At 45.4% G+C, this 13,810-nt stretch overlaps 1 protein-coding gene across 2 annotated transcripts in view; it reads left to right on the top strand.

The window, feature by feature from the left end:
- The first annotated feature begins 224 nt into the window (after nt 1-224).
- Nucleotides 225-13,810, top strand: part of PRICKLE2 (prickle planar cell polarity protein 2) — a 358,266-nt gene continuing 344,680 nt past the window's right edge. Inside the window, exons 1-2 of one of the 2 annotated variants that reach the window (XM_037040879.1) lie at nt 225-354; nt 1,116-1,201. In XM_037040879.1, coding sequence (XP_036896774.1) covers nt 313-354; nt 1,116-1,201 — 128 coding nt within the window. In that variant the 5' untranslated portion in view covers nt 225-312. Of the gene's footprint in view, nt 463-1,115; nt 1,202-13,810 lie in introns of both variants that reach the window. The other variant, XM_037040878.1, reaches the window with a different exon arrangement.

Raw genomic sequence — 13,810 nt, 5'->3', positions numbered from 1 at the left:
GGCGGCGGGGAGGCAGGGATAGGAGAAAGTAGGCACAGCCGGTGTGGGGAGCTATGGGAAGGGCCGGTGGACCGCCGGGGAAGCCGCAGAGGGCGGGGGGATGCCGGGAGAGAGGGAGGGACCTGCGGGAGGGAGAGCGGGAGGCACTGGGAGGGGAGCAGGGGGAGGCGTGCGCTCCGGAGCCAGCTAGGGACAGCGAGGCGGAGACTGCCGGGCCCCCGGCCGCTGAGGGTGCCCGCCCAGGCGACCCGCCCTCCCAGCCGCTGGGTGGACAGACCGACGGACAGCGCTGCGTGCAGCAGGCGCCCGGCCATGTTCAGCCGGAGCTCCCGGAAAAGACTCTCCAGCCGTTCGGTGAGTGTCCCCCACCAGAGCGGAGCAGATCTCCGGGTGCCCCTGGGCCGCCGCGAGCGCCCCTGCCGGGTCTCCCAGTGCCCGGCGGCCGCGCACCTGTGGCCCCAGGTAAGCGGGCCCCTCTGGAGGGCGGGGGTGCGTCTGGAGCACGGGCGAGAGCTCCAAGGTGAAAAGGGGGTTAAGTCTGGATCCCTGGCCCGGGCGAGAGCAGACCAGAAGCTGTGGCCCTCAATGTCACAGTTTGGGGGCTCCCTTAAAAGCCCCCTCCCTCTCCTCTTCCTTTAAGGCAGATCGTTATCCCACCAGTGTCCAGTTTCTTGAAGCTCTAGCCGCGGACCCGACTTTGGGTCTGTCTTTTGGGGTGTCCTGTGCTGCCCCATTTTCGGGAGCACTAGCTTGGTCTGCGAGCGCATGCCACGGTTGCTTCTCGGGGACTCTGGGGACCGGTCTTGCTTTTGTTTCTTAGAAACCCGTGACCAAGGTGTCTCGGGGAGACAAAGCCCCAGTCATGGCCATTTCTTGGTGGTTTGGTGCCCTCACCAGAGGGAGCCTGCCTGGGTCGGAACACTCTTCCTCAGGCAGGAGACCTCTCCTGGGGAACCGGCAGCACCCTGCCCCAGCTGCCCCACCTCTAAGAGGATCATTGGAGTCAGTTACACGAGGTGGGGTGGGAAGAGTACAATGTCCTGCCTGGGACAGCGTGGGGCTTTGGAGGGAGCCTCTGGGGTGGAAACATGTTGTGTTGTCTTTTTGTTTTGAAGTTGACTGGACTGGGGCGGATAGAGAGAGGCCAGCCATGTACTGCCTGTGGTGACCAGTGTCCTGGATTTGCCTTGCATAAATGGAGGTAGGATGCCTTAAATCTGATTTCTAAAGACAAAACACTTGGGTGGGGGTGGGGATACATATGTGTGTATGCGTATATGAAAAAAATATATGTACACACATCTATTTTTCTCCTTTTGTAAATCTCACTTGTAAGCCACATGGAAAGAATGCAAAGGCTATTCCTTTAAGAGTGGGACTACATCTGCTACAAATATTGAAGGTGGAAGTGGTGGCCAGACACTGGGAGATGCAGGGGAGCATTCCCTGATGGGGGAATGTTGGGTCCCTTGAACCCACACTCTGTATATCTAAGGCGCTCAACCCCAAACAATTCAACTTGGCATGGAATTGTTTCCAAGAGCCACAGTGCAGTGTGTAGGACTCTCTGGACTGGCTGGTGTTTTCCAATTGTGTCTTAAATTCAGCCCCTGTAACTCTGGGTCCCAACCGCAAATCCACCACTGCCCGTCTGTGCTGTGTCAACCCTCTTCGATGGCCAGATGTTTTTTATTAATGTGCCGTGAATGTTGACTTCCAGGCAGCCCCAGCCTGGATTGGAATGATTATGTTTGGGAGACAAGAGATCTCGATGCCCTCCCAATGCTTCTGGCTGCTGGGGCTCTCGTTGGGAAAAGTTGGGGTGCAGGCTTGCTGGCTCTCAGTTTGACTATATTAAGAGAAGAGGCAGATCCTTTCTGGCAACTTCATGAAAAGGAAAAAACAGTGACAGAAGAAAATTTTCCAACATCGCGTAACCCGTTCTCTCTTTGATTATTGCATCTTTCCCCACCGCTCCTATGCCCCTTTGAAGAGGGCTGTTTCGGGACACGAGGGAGAAAAAGCCCGCTTTGATCTTTTTCTCTGCTTTTGTGCGTGCTTCTCTACTTTCTCCCAGTTGGTAACGTCTGCTGGGCACCAGTTATAAGGAAACTCCCAACTCGCTCCTTCAGAAATTGCTTTTGTTCCTCCCGCAGATGGGTCTGGCAGCCTCTTTGCCTTTGTTTCAGGGCACTGAGCGCAGCCCTGTGGCTCCTGAGCATTTAATAACTTGTGTGTCAGAGGCAAGGCCAGGCGACCTTATAAATATGTAATGGGCAGACTTAGGCAGCCATCAGCCATGCCAGTGTTGTGGTCCGAACAGATGTGTTCTGGGCTGTGCCTTGTATGTCCCAGCTGTGAAAGTGGGTGATACATGGGGATAGGTATAGAAGTTCTATTTTGTCAGTCCAGTCCAGGATCCAGCACTATTGACTGGGTCCTCTTTAATCCATCTTGTGCGTGAATGGCGGCAGGGGTAGGCAGAATGATGAACAGGACAGTGTTTTTCAGCTTCTCCCGATTCTGCAGCCTTGGAGTCAACTTCGGACTTAGAGGCCTGGGGAGTACCTGAGTCCTCTCCTTTGGTCTGTGACCTCTGACCTCCAGTCAGTCACTCGCTCTCCCTAGTTCTCAGTCTCCCTAACCATTAGGCAGGAACAATACCTACCTCACAGTGTGATTGTTAAAATTAAATGAGATATTGAAAACACATTATTTGCCCAGTACTAGGCACACCGTAAATAAAAGTGCCCTTGGATCATGATTTTTAGCTTCCCGTCAACCAAGCTCAGGAGGAAAGCTAGCAGCTGGCTTTCGGAAGCTGCTGGGCATCCAGGACCACAGCTTCTCGGAGAACCTGAAGCCATTTTAACGCAGCTGACTGTGTGATGGGGAGAACAAGTGTTTCGTTTTCAGCCCATTATGGGCCCTTTCTCTGGGAAAGAGACCCTTTCATTAGTCTGAGATAGGTTTTCATGTGAAGCAGTTTCCTCACAGCCGAAAGGCTTCACTTTGGCTGCATGAATGGGGTTTTTATGGCCTTTCCACCCACTGCTGGAGAGGAAGCAGCTCCTTGCTTTTGCCCCCTCCTTTTCCCCAATAGGCATACTTTGGGGCGACCTTTTGGAGAAGAGGGTCACAGGACAATATTCTTATTGGCAGTTGGAAATCCACAGTATACTCATTTCCTACTCCTCTCACTGGACAGACAGCTGTGCCCTAAGGGAGGAAAATGCTGGCCTGCTGGGCTGACCCGGGGAAAGTGACCTCCCCTTACTCAAATGCACCAAGCACCTTAAGTATTAACACTCGGCCAGTCTCTGCTTCCACACAGGTCCCCCTGAAGTCATTGTCTGCACAGTAGGCATCTCCTCAAAGCAGATCAGAATTGTGTCATGGCCTCAGGCACAAAAGCACTGAAGTTCTAGGGAGGAAACGCCTGTAAACAAACTTTGCTCCCCCCTCTGGTGTGGAGGAGAGAGCAAGGGCTTTGAAGTTCAGACAAGTGGGGACAGTGTGTTGCTCTGGCCCTGACCAGTTGTGTGACTTAGGCTCCCTGAGTTTCATTTTCCTCAGCTGTCAAACTGGGATCTCTCTACTGAACAAATATTTGAGTACCTGCTTTGTGCCAGGCGCTCCGTTGGTGCTGGGGATACAGCAGAGAACAAAGCAGACAGGATTCCTGCTCTTATTCAACAAAAAAATTACATTTTAGATAAGGTGGTCAGGAAAGGACTCTCTGAGGAGGTGACATTTCAGCAGAGACCCGAATGAAGCCCAAAAGGAGGCGCCTGCTGATTTAAACCCTGGGAAGGAACCAGCAGTACCTCCGTGTCGTGGAAGTTTGTTAGAAATGCAAACCCCCAGGCTCTGCCCTGGACTTACTGAACCTGAGCCCAGCTTTGCCAAGATCTCTGGCTGATTGGCATGTGTGTGTGCGCGCGTGCGAGAGAGGGAGAGAGAGAGAGGGAGACAGATGTAAGACCCCAAGCACCGTGCCACAGTGGGTGTGAGAGTGCTCTCCACACTTTGAGGCTCCCTCTGGGTGAGGAAAGATGCCTAAAGTCCTGTAGAAGTCCGTTTTATTTGTGGGGACTTTCCACACTCTCCCCATTTGTATTGTCACCCCCACCTTTCGATGGCAAATGTGGGGATTTTTTTTAGGATTTCTAAAAAACCCAGAAGGATTTATGTGTCTTGGAAGGCAGAGGGCTCGCAGTTGTCAGCTACCCTCCTTCTGACTGAGAGCAGTGGGGGATCAAAGGCAGGCACTGCTTCCTACAGGTGGCCTGGCCCTGAGTGAAAGCACCCCCAGGCCGCCTCCGGCAAACCCTGCGGTGGCCAGGCCAAGAGGGCATTTTCATTAAGAGGAAGATTAAGGCATCTTCATGGACTTCGGCCAGAACAAAATCATTAGTAACTAAGCACTTAGTGTACTCTAGTATGAGATAGCATTCTGATTGGGGGTTAATTGGGCTTGCTTGTTTGCAACCAGATTGAGTAGGGAGAGAAAAAATAGCCATTTTTTCAGTGTAGGTTTACCCTTTGAATGCCTGGGCGCTGATGAATTTAAAAAATAATATCAAAACAACATCCGCAGTAATAATGATGAGTACTCACTCTGTCCAGAGCTGTGCCTCCATGTTTTGCATTTCTCTTCAATCCTCACCAAACCCTATGAGGTACATATGATTATTTTCCTGATGAGGAAACTGAGGCTCACAGCTGCTGGGATTTGGCTTTAAAACCCATGCTCATTTTCTTGCGACTCACCTCCTCTTGTTACTTCTCTATTCTAAGGCAAAGGTCACAAACTAGAGGGCCTTGGGTCACATCCAGCCTGCAGATGGGTTTTGTTTGGTCTGCACAGTGTGTGTGGAATAAAGAGGCTTTTTCTTACCTTAAAATTCAGGTTCCAACTTCGGTTGTAAAATCCAGATGTGTGATAACGTGGGGACTCCTGCTTCATGACAGTAACTGGCAGGCATGAGTGTGTTCCCTTTGGAAGGATGTGACCTTGGCTTACCATAGTCTCCAATATTCCAGTGAAATCCAAGGACTTCTTCAAATATTTCGATGACATATCACAGCCCAGAAGTGATTGGAGCTTGCAAATCCTGGATGAGCATCCTCATCTCTCCAAATGTGATTTTAGAAAGAGCAGGCTTCTGTAATATTAGCTACCATTTTTAAAGCATTGGCAATGCCAGGCAAGGGTTTCCCATCCTTCCTCTCTCTCACGCACAACAGTTTTTGGAGATGGTCATAGTTAGTTATATCCATTTTAATAGATAAGGAAACTGAGTTTCAGAGAGTTAAACAACTTGCTTAAGGTCCTACAGCCAGCTAGTCAATAGTATTCCCATCCAATTTGACTTCCAAATTCTGTGTTCTGGACCAGGACTTCTCAAACTTGGCTTACACGTGACTTACCAGGGGATCTCGTTCAAATGCAGATTCTGATTCAACAGGCTTGGGGTCGGGGCCTGAGATTTCGCATAAGGAACGAGTTCTCAGGTGGTGCTGACACCTCTAGCCCAGGGACCAGAGCTCCAATAGCAACTGTCGAAACCAGGCATTGGCAAACTCCGCCCTGCTGGCCAAACCCACCCTTCTCCTGTTTTTTATGGCTCACATGACATTTTTAATGGGTGGGAAAACCAAAAGAATAATATTTCATGACACATGAAAGTTATATGAAATTCAAATTTCAGTGTCCATAAATAGATAGTTATCTGGACAAAGTCATGCCTATTAGTTTATGTATTGTCAGTGGCAGTTTTCCCCCTTCAGCGAGAGGGTTAAATAGTCACAACTGATTGTATGGCCAACAAAGCCAAAAACACTTAACCTCTGACCCTTTGCAGAAAATATTGGCCAACCCCTGGTCTCTACCGCTATCCAGGGGAATATGCAGATAGCTGCTCTTAGTTTTAGAAGAAAGGAACCTGAGAACCTTTTCAAATCAAGGCTAGAGGAAACAACCCCTCCAACTCGGATGAAAATGCTGCTAAAATAAAAAATCAAAGGCAACTAAAGAAGCAGGGAACAGACCAAAGCCATTTTTATAGGGCATGTGGAGATGAGACTTGCAAGACCAGATCAATGAACTGCCAGTGGATTCTAAGCTCCTTGTAATCCCTTTAATGGTTCAGTTTTGCTGATACATGAATATTCAACTCTAGCATTAAAAGGCTGGCTTTCAGAACGAGCCTCCAGGAGTTGCACTTTCTGAAGCAGCTGACGTGGAAAGCCCAGAGCAGTGGTAGCTTTGTGAGGTTGGTTTAGTTATGCAGAGCAGTTTGTCTCTTGACAGCGGCTGCCTCTCTAAGCGGGATGCTTTGGCTCCGTGCAGTGCAGTTGCTCCAGAGGCAGCGCTGGCTTAGCCAAGACTGTGTCTTGAAAAGCATCTCTCTTTAGTTGCCCTGGCAATTGTGTTGATTGATGACTAGAGCGGTAATTTGGGGAGATGCCAGCCTGATTTCCTTTAGTGGATTGTAATTTGGCTAAGAAATGAATTCCCACTGGTTATTTTGCTTAAGGAAAAAAGAAATATCCTGTCTCAGTCGGTTGATGTGCCAAGAAAAGGGGTGGAAAGGTGTACATACATTTAAGACATGTCTGGAGCCTTCAAGGTAAGGAAAGATACCTAGCAGCTAAGACGATTGTTGGCTGGCTTACCATATGTCATTGGCCTTTGATAACATGCCCGATACAAGCTGGAACCCTTTAATAGGGTTTTTTCCTTGATGAAACTTATCAATTCGTTCCAGTACAGGATGTGGCAAAAGTAGGTTTACAGTTGTGAGTACGTGAAACACAGAGTTTATTCTTGTTATTAATTGTACTATTTTCCATATGAAAAACTGTAAACCTACTTTTGCCCCACTCTGTACATTTATATTGTTGTCTCTGATTTTGAAATAAGACATGGCTATTACAGAAGATTTAAAAATCACACACACACAAACCCACAAAGCATAGAAAAGAAAACCCTTAATTATATCTTTGAAAGCAAGGGTCAGCAAACCACAGCTGGTGGGACAAAGTCAGCTGGCTATTTGTTTCTGTATACCCTACTAGCTAAGCATACTATTCACATTTTAAAATAGCTGGGGAAAAAAATCAAAAGAAGAATAACATTTTGTGGCACATGAAAATGATATGAAATTAATATATTAAGTCCATAAATAAAGTTGTAATGGAACACAGCCATGCCCATTTATTTAGTATCATCCGTGGCTGCTTTCGCTGTAGCAGAATTGAATCGTTGAGATAATCCTCATGGCCCACAAAACTGAAAGGATTTACTACCTGGCCCTGTGCAGAAACAGCTGGAGATACATATTAACATCATGGTGTTTATTTCCTCAGATTCATTCATATTCTATGCTAACAAAATATACCTTCTGCCTATAGTCTTTTGTAGCTTACTTTTTGGTACTTAGACATACTTTTTTGGACATGTTTACATTTTAGGCAAAAAGGTCTAAAACATGTATTAGATTTTAGAATCCAGTGTCTGGGTTATCATTGAATTAAACATTTTCTATTCATGGCCACTTTGGTGGTTTTCTGTTGTTCTTTATTAGATTCTATATGGCAATAGTTTTTCTTATGCCACAACCTGCCTGTCCAGCACTCTTATCAAATTGTCCTCCCAAAAAGACAGTGCCAATTTTCATTCCTACTCCTTAAAAAATTTGAGAGTATTTCTGTGTTCTTCGGGCTGAGACTCTGAAACACCCCAGCTTGTATGGCAACCTCATAATTAATCCTTATTTAACCACCCCGCGTGACAGTTTATACCTGATGTTTAGCGAGGAAACACAGAGCACTGATGTCAGTCATCTTGTTTTCAAAATATGCTTTGTCTTTAATTCTGAAAGTGATACCCACATTCTAGTGAAAGGTTGCCATTCAGCCTCAGATTTCTGTTGTTTAAGGTTAGTGGGATGAGGGGGGATCTAATAAATTTGTTATTTTGTGGTCTCTCAGTTTGGAAAGCTACGTTGTCCTTTTAACTTTGCAATTAATGACTACCCAAAGGGAATTCCCTCTAGGGAATGGTTCCCTGATCACTGAGCATTCCAAGATTGAAAGGATTCTACCTGCCTTGTGTTCAGGAGAGCCACGGGGGAGCCATGGGAGGGGCAGTGATCTCTGGGGAGGAATGCGTCTATCATAAGTAATTCTAGGAAGCTTGTAAAGGCTTATAAGGGAGCATTGCAGTTCAGTGGTTAAAGGCTTGGAAGACATTTTGCTGGGATTGTAGTGTTGGCTCTGACTCTTACTGATTATTCTTGGGAAAGTGACTTGACCTTTCCCAGCCTTTCTTGATTTTTCTAATCTGGAAAATGGAAATCGTATTACTTATAAGTTTGAGGTTATCTTAGGAGGTTGTTGTGAGGATTAAATAGGATAATGCATGGAGTTGCCTCTCTGTACATGGTATATAGCATGGGCTTCATATATGTTTGTGGTTGTGAGAAGATTCAGTGGAAACAAGACTGGATAAGGAGTAAAAAGTCCTGGTTCATGGCTCTGGAAATTGTAGGTTCTATGACAGAAAGCAAGTCACTTTACCACCATGCGCCTTCACCCTTTGTTTGTTAAATGGGGGAGATGATTCTTGTCTTGGTGACTTAGCTTAGAGGAGATAGTGGAGTCCTCCTTAGTGTGGGGGGTTTGGGCTCTAAAGGAATGAGACTGAAGGAATAGCAGGTTCATACATTCGCCCGGGGCCATATGCACTTGAGATGAAATGGACTTCGGTAGAATTGGACCCGATACCCTCACAGTCTTTTTGCTTAAGTGAAGTGTGCATATGATGTTTGTAAAAACAATTTGCAAGCTCCAACAGGAAGAAGGCATTTAAACTCTGCCCCTGGGGTCAGTATATAAAAGGGGCCTTTTTTTGTGCCTTTCATCCGCCAACCAGACCATGAATATTCACGTTCAGGACAAAAATTACACATCATGAAGGCAACACTTAGTCTGTTTCACCTAAGCGTGCTTAATAAGTGTGAATTTTTTGTGGATTCCAGTGTCCCATGCTAAACAATTTTATTTGTAGCATCATCACCCCTTACACAGATTCCTCTCTTCTAAGGCATGAGAAACAAGGATATTTATACAATATTTGATGGAAGATCCTGCCCTGGAAACTCCTGAGATAAGATCTGTCCTGTGCGTATTTTGTTGAGAGTGCACAGGATTTAAAATTTTAATTAATTGCCAACATTTGATATTTTGTGGAAAAAAATAAGATTTGGAGTCTTCTCTGGAATAATGAAAGTTTCTAGTAACTCTGGGCTCATATTCCTTCCTCTATGTGGATAGAACACACATTCAGCTTGCCCACACTTGTCACCATTCTCTGTCATTACACTGGGCTCGCCTCCCTCCTTTACCGTATTGGCTGGCTGCTGTAGACGTCTGATTTGAAGAAGCAAGTGAATGAGTTAGACGCAGCTGGAAGGGTGATAAGAGTGGCAATAAAGTTGCCACTTAGCAGGGACAACTGTGCTGAGCAAGTCTTCAGAGCAGCTACCTCTTCCCTGTCTGGGAGATGCCCACAAGGAGAAAGGAGACAACATTGGTGAGGACATGCTGAGCTTGGCTTCCTTCACCCATTGCGCCTGTGTCATCCTCAGAAGAGTTCTCCGAAGCATGTGTTTTATATTTTTGAGATATACACCTGGATCCTCTAAATAATCTAAATGTGAGGAAACTGAGGCCCAGGGTGGTCAGGTAACATTTTCCAGATCACACAGGTAACAAGTAGTGGAGTCAGGATTTGAAACCAAATCTTTAGGGCTCAAGATCACAGTTTTGTAAACCAAGGATTTTGGCCTTTTTAAAAAACCCTCACTCAAGTATATGTTTATTGACGAGGGTGAGGGGGAGAGAGAGAGAGAAACATCGGTGTGAGAAATGTCCGTTGGTTGGCTCTCTTGTACACCCTGACCAGGGATCAAACCCGCAACCTGTTTGGTGCACGGGACAATGCTCCAACTAACTGAGCCATTCAGCCATGGTGCGTTTTGGCATTTTGACTCTCCCGGTCTAAATGTAAAACTGGACTTTGGAGAAAACGGAGTGTTATATTCTCAATGGCCTGGTAATGAGACCTGACTGTTGTCTACTATTAATGAAATACTTGCTTTATTTGAGGCTGGTACCTTAAAGATGAAATTCCTATAAAACCAAAGGGTGTGGTGTTGAACTTATTGGGGTATCTGATAGGTGAAAAGTTGTATAAATTACCATATGATTTCCAGTAGGAAGTTACTGGCAGTTTTCTAATAAGATCTGCACACATTACAGGGGACTCTATTCAGCCTGTTTACAGCTTTGGTGTTCAATTGAGCAATCTGGCCAGTTTGTGGAGGGGCGGGGTGGCCATCAGAAATGTCCTTTGCATGTATACTGGAGAAAAACTCCCAAAAAGGGATTAGTCAAGGAAGGGAGTTTACAGTCCATCCCTTCAGCGGCCAACTTTAAGTCAACAAACAATGAACGAGATGGTTAACTATCCAGTGTTTGGACCTAGGCTTTTCAGCTTTTGCTCCCCAGTGCTTTACTGATCTTGACACCATGTTGCAAAACAAATGCAAGCATATTTGACCACTGGAAAGCATTTAATGGGAGCGTTATTTGATTTTATGTCTGGTGCTACTTAGTGATGCAGAAACTGCTTTCACAGTTCTTGAAAGCTGGTTCATTATGTGTACATGGAACACCCAGAGTGGGTCCTCCAAGTTTAAGTGCTGAGGAATTAGGCCTCCAGGGGACTTATTAAAAGAATGCAGGTGTTTTCTTCCTTCAACACACTATGAAGTTACTCTGATAATATAATTTCTCAAAGTCTTTTTTCCCCAATCAGGCACACAGGAGCACTCCTGTCATTTGCATCCTTGATGATTCTGCCCTTGGAGCTTCTCCAGCAGCTTATTGAGTTGTTTGGGAATCACGACAGGCTCCTTGCATCTTTATGAAGCCACAAATTTGGAAACAATATGGAACAGGGGAATATTGCCATCATCTGGGGTGTGGATTGTTTGAGGGGACAGGAAGGACACAAATCCGTTTTTCTGGCCCTGGCCGGTGTGGCTTAGTTGATTGGCATGTCATCCATAAACTGAAGGGTCTCAGATTCAACTCTCTGCCAGGGCACATGCTTAGGTCGCAGGTTCAGTTTCTTGTCAGGTCACGTGTGGGAGGCAGCTGGGAGATGTTTCTCTTTTCTCTCTCCTTTCTTCTCCCTCTGGAAATATGTATAAATGTTTTTTCTGGGTTCTGGGAGGTGGAACAATTTAATAGATATTGCCAATTGCAAAGGTTTCAGATGTTTTTTTTTTCTCTTAAAATTTTAAAATCCTAGTGATGACAGTGTTTTGAGGCAGCTTTACTTCTTATTTTAAATTAATATTGATCAAATTGTTGAATGATAAAGGTGCAGTGTAGACATTTGGAAAATTCAATTTTAAAGTCAAATGATTAAAAAAGAAGCCTAACTTCAACACCCATAGAGAAATACTCTTAGCCTTAGGGTGTGATTTCTGTCTGGTTTCACGACTTAGCATTTTACATAGTTGTATTAGTTTTCTGGAGCTGCCCAACAACTGGCTGTAAACCTGGTGGCTTCGAAAAAGGAAATTTGATCGCTAGAGTTCTGAAGGCCAGAAGTCCAAAATCAATGTGGGAGCAGGGTTGCTTCCCCCTGGAGGCCCTGCCCGCGCCTCTGCCCGTGCCTCTGGTGGCTTTTGGCTCTCCTTGGCATTCTCGGCTTATGGATGCATCACTCCCACCTCCGCCTTTGTCACCACACAGTGTTCTCTCTGTGCACCTGTCCCTTTCCCTGCTCTTCTTTTGTGAGGATTTGTCATTGGGCTTGGGCTCCCCCTAACCCAGGATAACCTTATCTCAAAGTCCTTAACTTATCACATTGCAAAGACCCTTTTCCACTATATTACATTTACGTATTGCAGGTGGATGTTTCTTTTGGGGATCATCCTATAATGATCATTATGGTAATAAGGCATATACTCTTTTTATACTCTTAAAGCAGTGTGCCCAACTAGGGCTTCGTAAATGTGTTGTTTGTAAAACTGCAGTGGCATGGAGGGTGGGGTCTTGATATTGGGGCACCTTTGGGAATATATTTTACTTGTCTTTTCTAGGCACTGTTAAATGCTTGCAACAGGAGGGGATGGTAACAAGCTGCTATTAGTGGATGGAATTTCCTGCCCATATTGATGAATTCAGCTGTCTGAATCAGTTGACCTCCCAGGTCACCCTATGAAGTCCATCCATCTTCTTTTAGCTTTTGTTGGGCCTTGCCAGTGAGATGTATAGAAAATGAACTAGTAGTCTGCGGACAGTTATTTGAGGGACGAGCTTTTGGCCTTGGGGCTTTCTAATGAATGTCTAGGTTATACAATTGATTCACTTTAAAGGCAAAAAAAAAAAAAGGTCTTCCTTAGAAAAGGAGATTCTTCGTGATACCAGAGATAGGTCTCATCTCCACAAAGTTGTGCCAGAGCTAACACACCCGCCGCCCCTCACTTCTCTGTAAATGCAGCCAGAAAAAAAAGTATAACATTAATTGTACTTTGCCATTCCCTGATTTCTATTAAATCCAGCATGCGTGCATCTGGGCTGTTCAGAATAAATTATCTGAAATAAAATGAAAGAAAATCATGATTTTTTCATTGTCATATTCATCCTACTAGCAGCTATCATTAATTGAACAGCTACACTGTACCAGGGCTATTAGAGTCAAAGCATATTTCTTATATTCTCTTATTTAATTATTGAAACCCTTTTTGAGATAGATAACAGTATTGACATTGGTTTCATGAAGCAATGAGGTGCAGCACGTTACTTCCTCAAAGTCACAAAGCTAGTGAGCATTGAAACCAAGGTTAAATCTCAGGACTCCAGCTATTGTTTGGGCTCTTAAACACTGTGTTATATTTTTGGTTTTGGAGAGATTGCATAGATTCTAAACAGTTGTAGGGCTGTTTGCCTCCCCCTCAGGGTTTCTCATTCATTAGATCTCAGTCGGTGCTGAGAATGTACATATCATGAATTAGGTGTTACTGCTGCTGGTCCAGGGGGCAGAGATTGAGAGCCACTGGTCAGCACCCTACCCCGGCCCTCCAGGACTTGACAGTGACGTCAGGGAAATCAGATGATCATGATTTAAATGATTGTCTAGCTGCTTAGCAGTTCACAAGCTTTCTCACCACAAAGTAGTTCAGATAACTGCTGAAGGATTGGTATTGATGTTGAGGACTAGGAGTTTGGTTTGGAAAGAGAAGCTCCCCACCACCACCCTGCACCGAGCCCCCACTTAAGCTTTAGTATATTCTTGGCTGTCTCCTTTTTTCCTATCACGTAGAAGACATGGACTTTAATAAAGTAGTCTTTAAGTTCTTTCCTCAACTGGATGTTAGACCAGCTGAGGCCTGGTATCTATGAAGATAACTGAAGGTTCTAGCCCTACCAGCTAGCAAAATGCATTGTGAGGCTGTACAAAGGTAAACAATATGGTACTGGAGTAGGATAGATCGCCGTGACAGCCAGACACCTGCAAAACTAGATCGAAGTCTTCGTGGCACAGTGGCATGTGACGAAGGTGACATGTAAATGTGGGGGGTGGGGGGTGATTCAGTGAAGGGTGCCAGGACAAGCAGCTATGCATTTGGAATAAAAAGGTATTAATCTAAAACTTTTAAATAAAAAAATTGAATGTTATCGTGGATGAATGCTTGTATACATTTGGAAAGTAAAAACACATATA

This window comes from Sturnira hondurensis, unplaced genomic scaffold, assembly GCF_014824575.4.
Source record: "Sturnira hondurensis isolate 20B ecotype Veracruz unplaced genomic scaffold, ASM1482457v3 Scaffold0002840, whole genome shotgun sequence".
NCBI classification, from domain to species: Eukaryota; Metazoa; Chordata; class Mammalia; order Chiroptera; family Phyllostomidae; genus Sturnira; species Sturnira hondurensis.
This window is presented reverse-complemented; position numbering and strand designations above follow the sequence as displayed.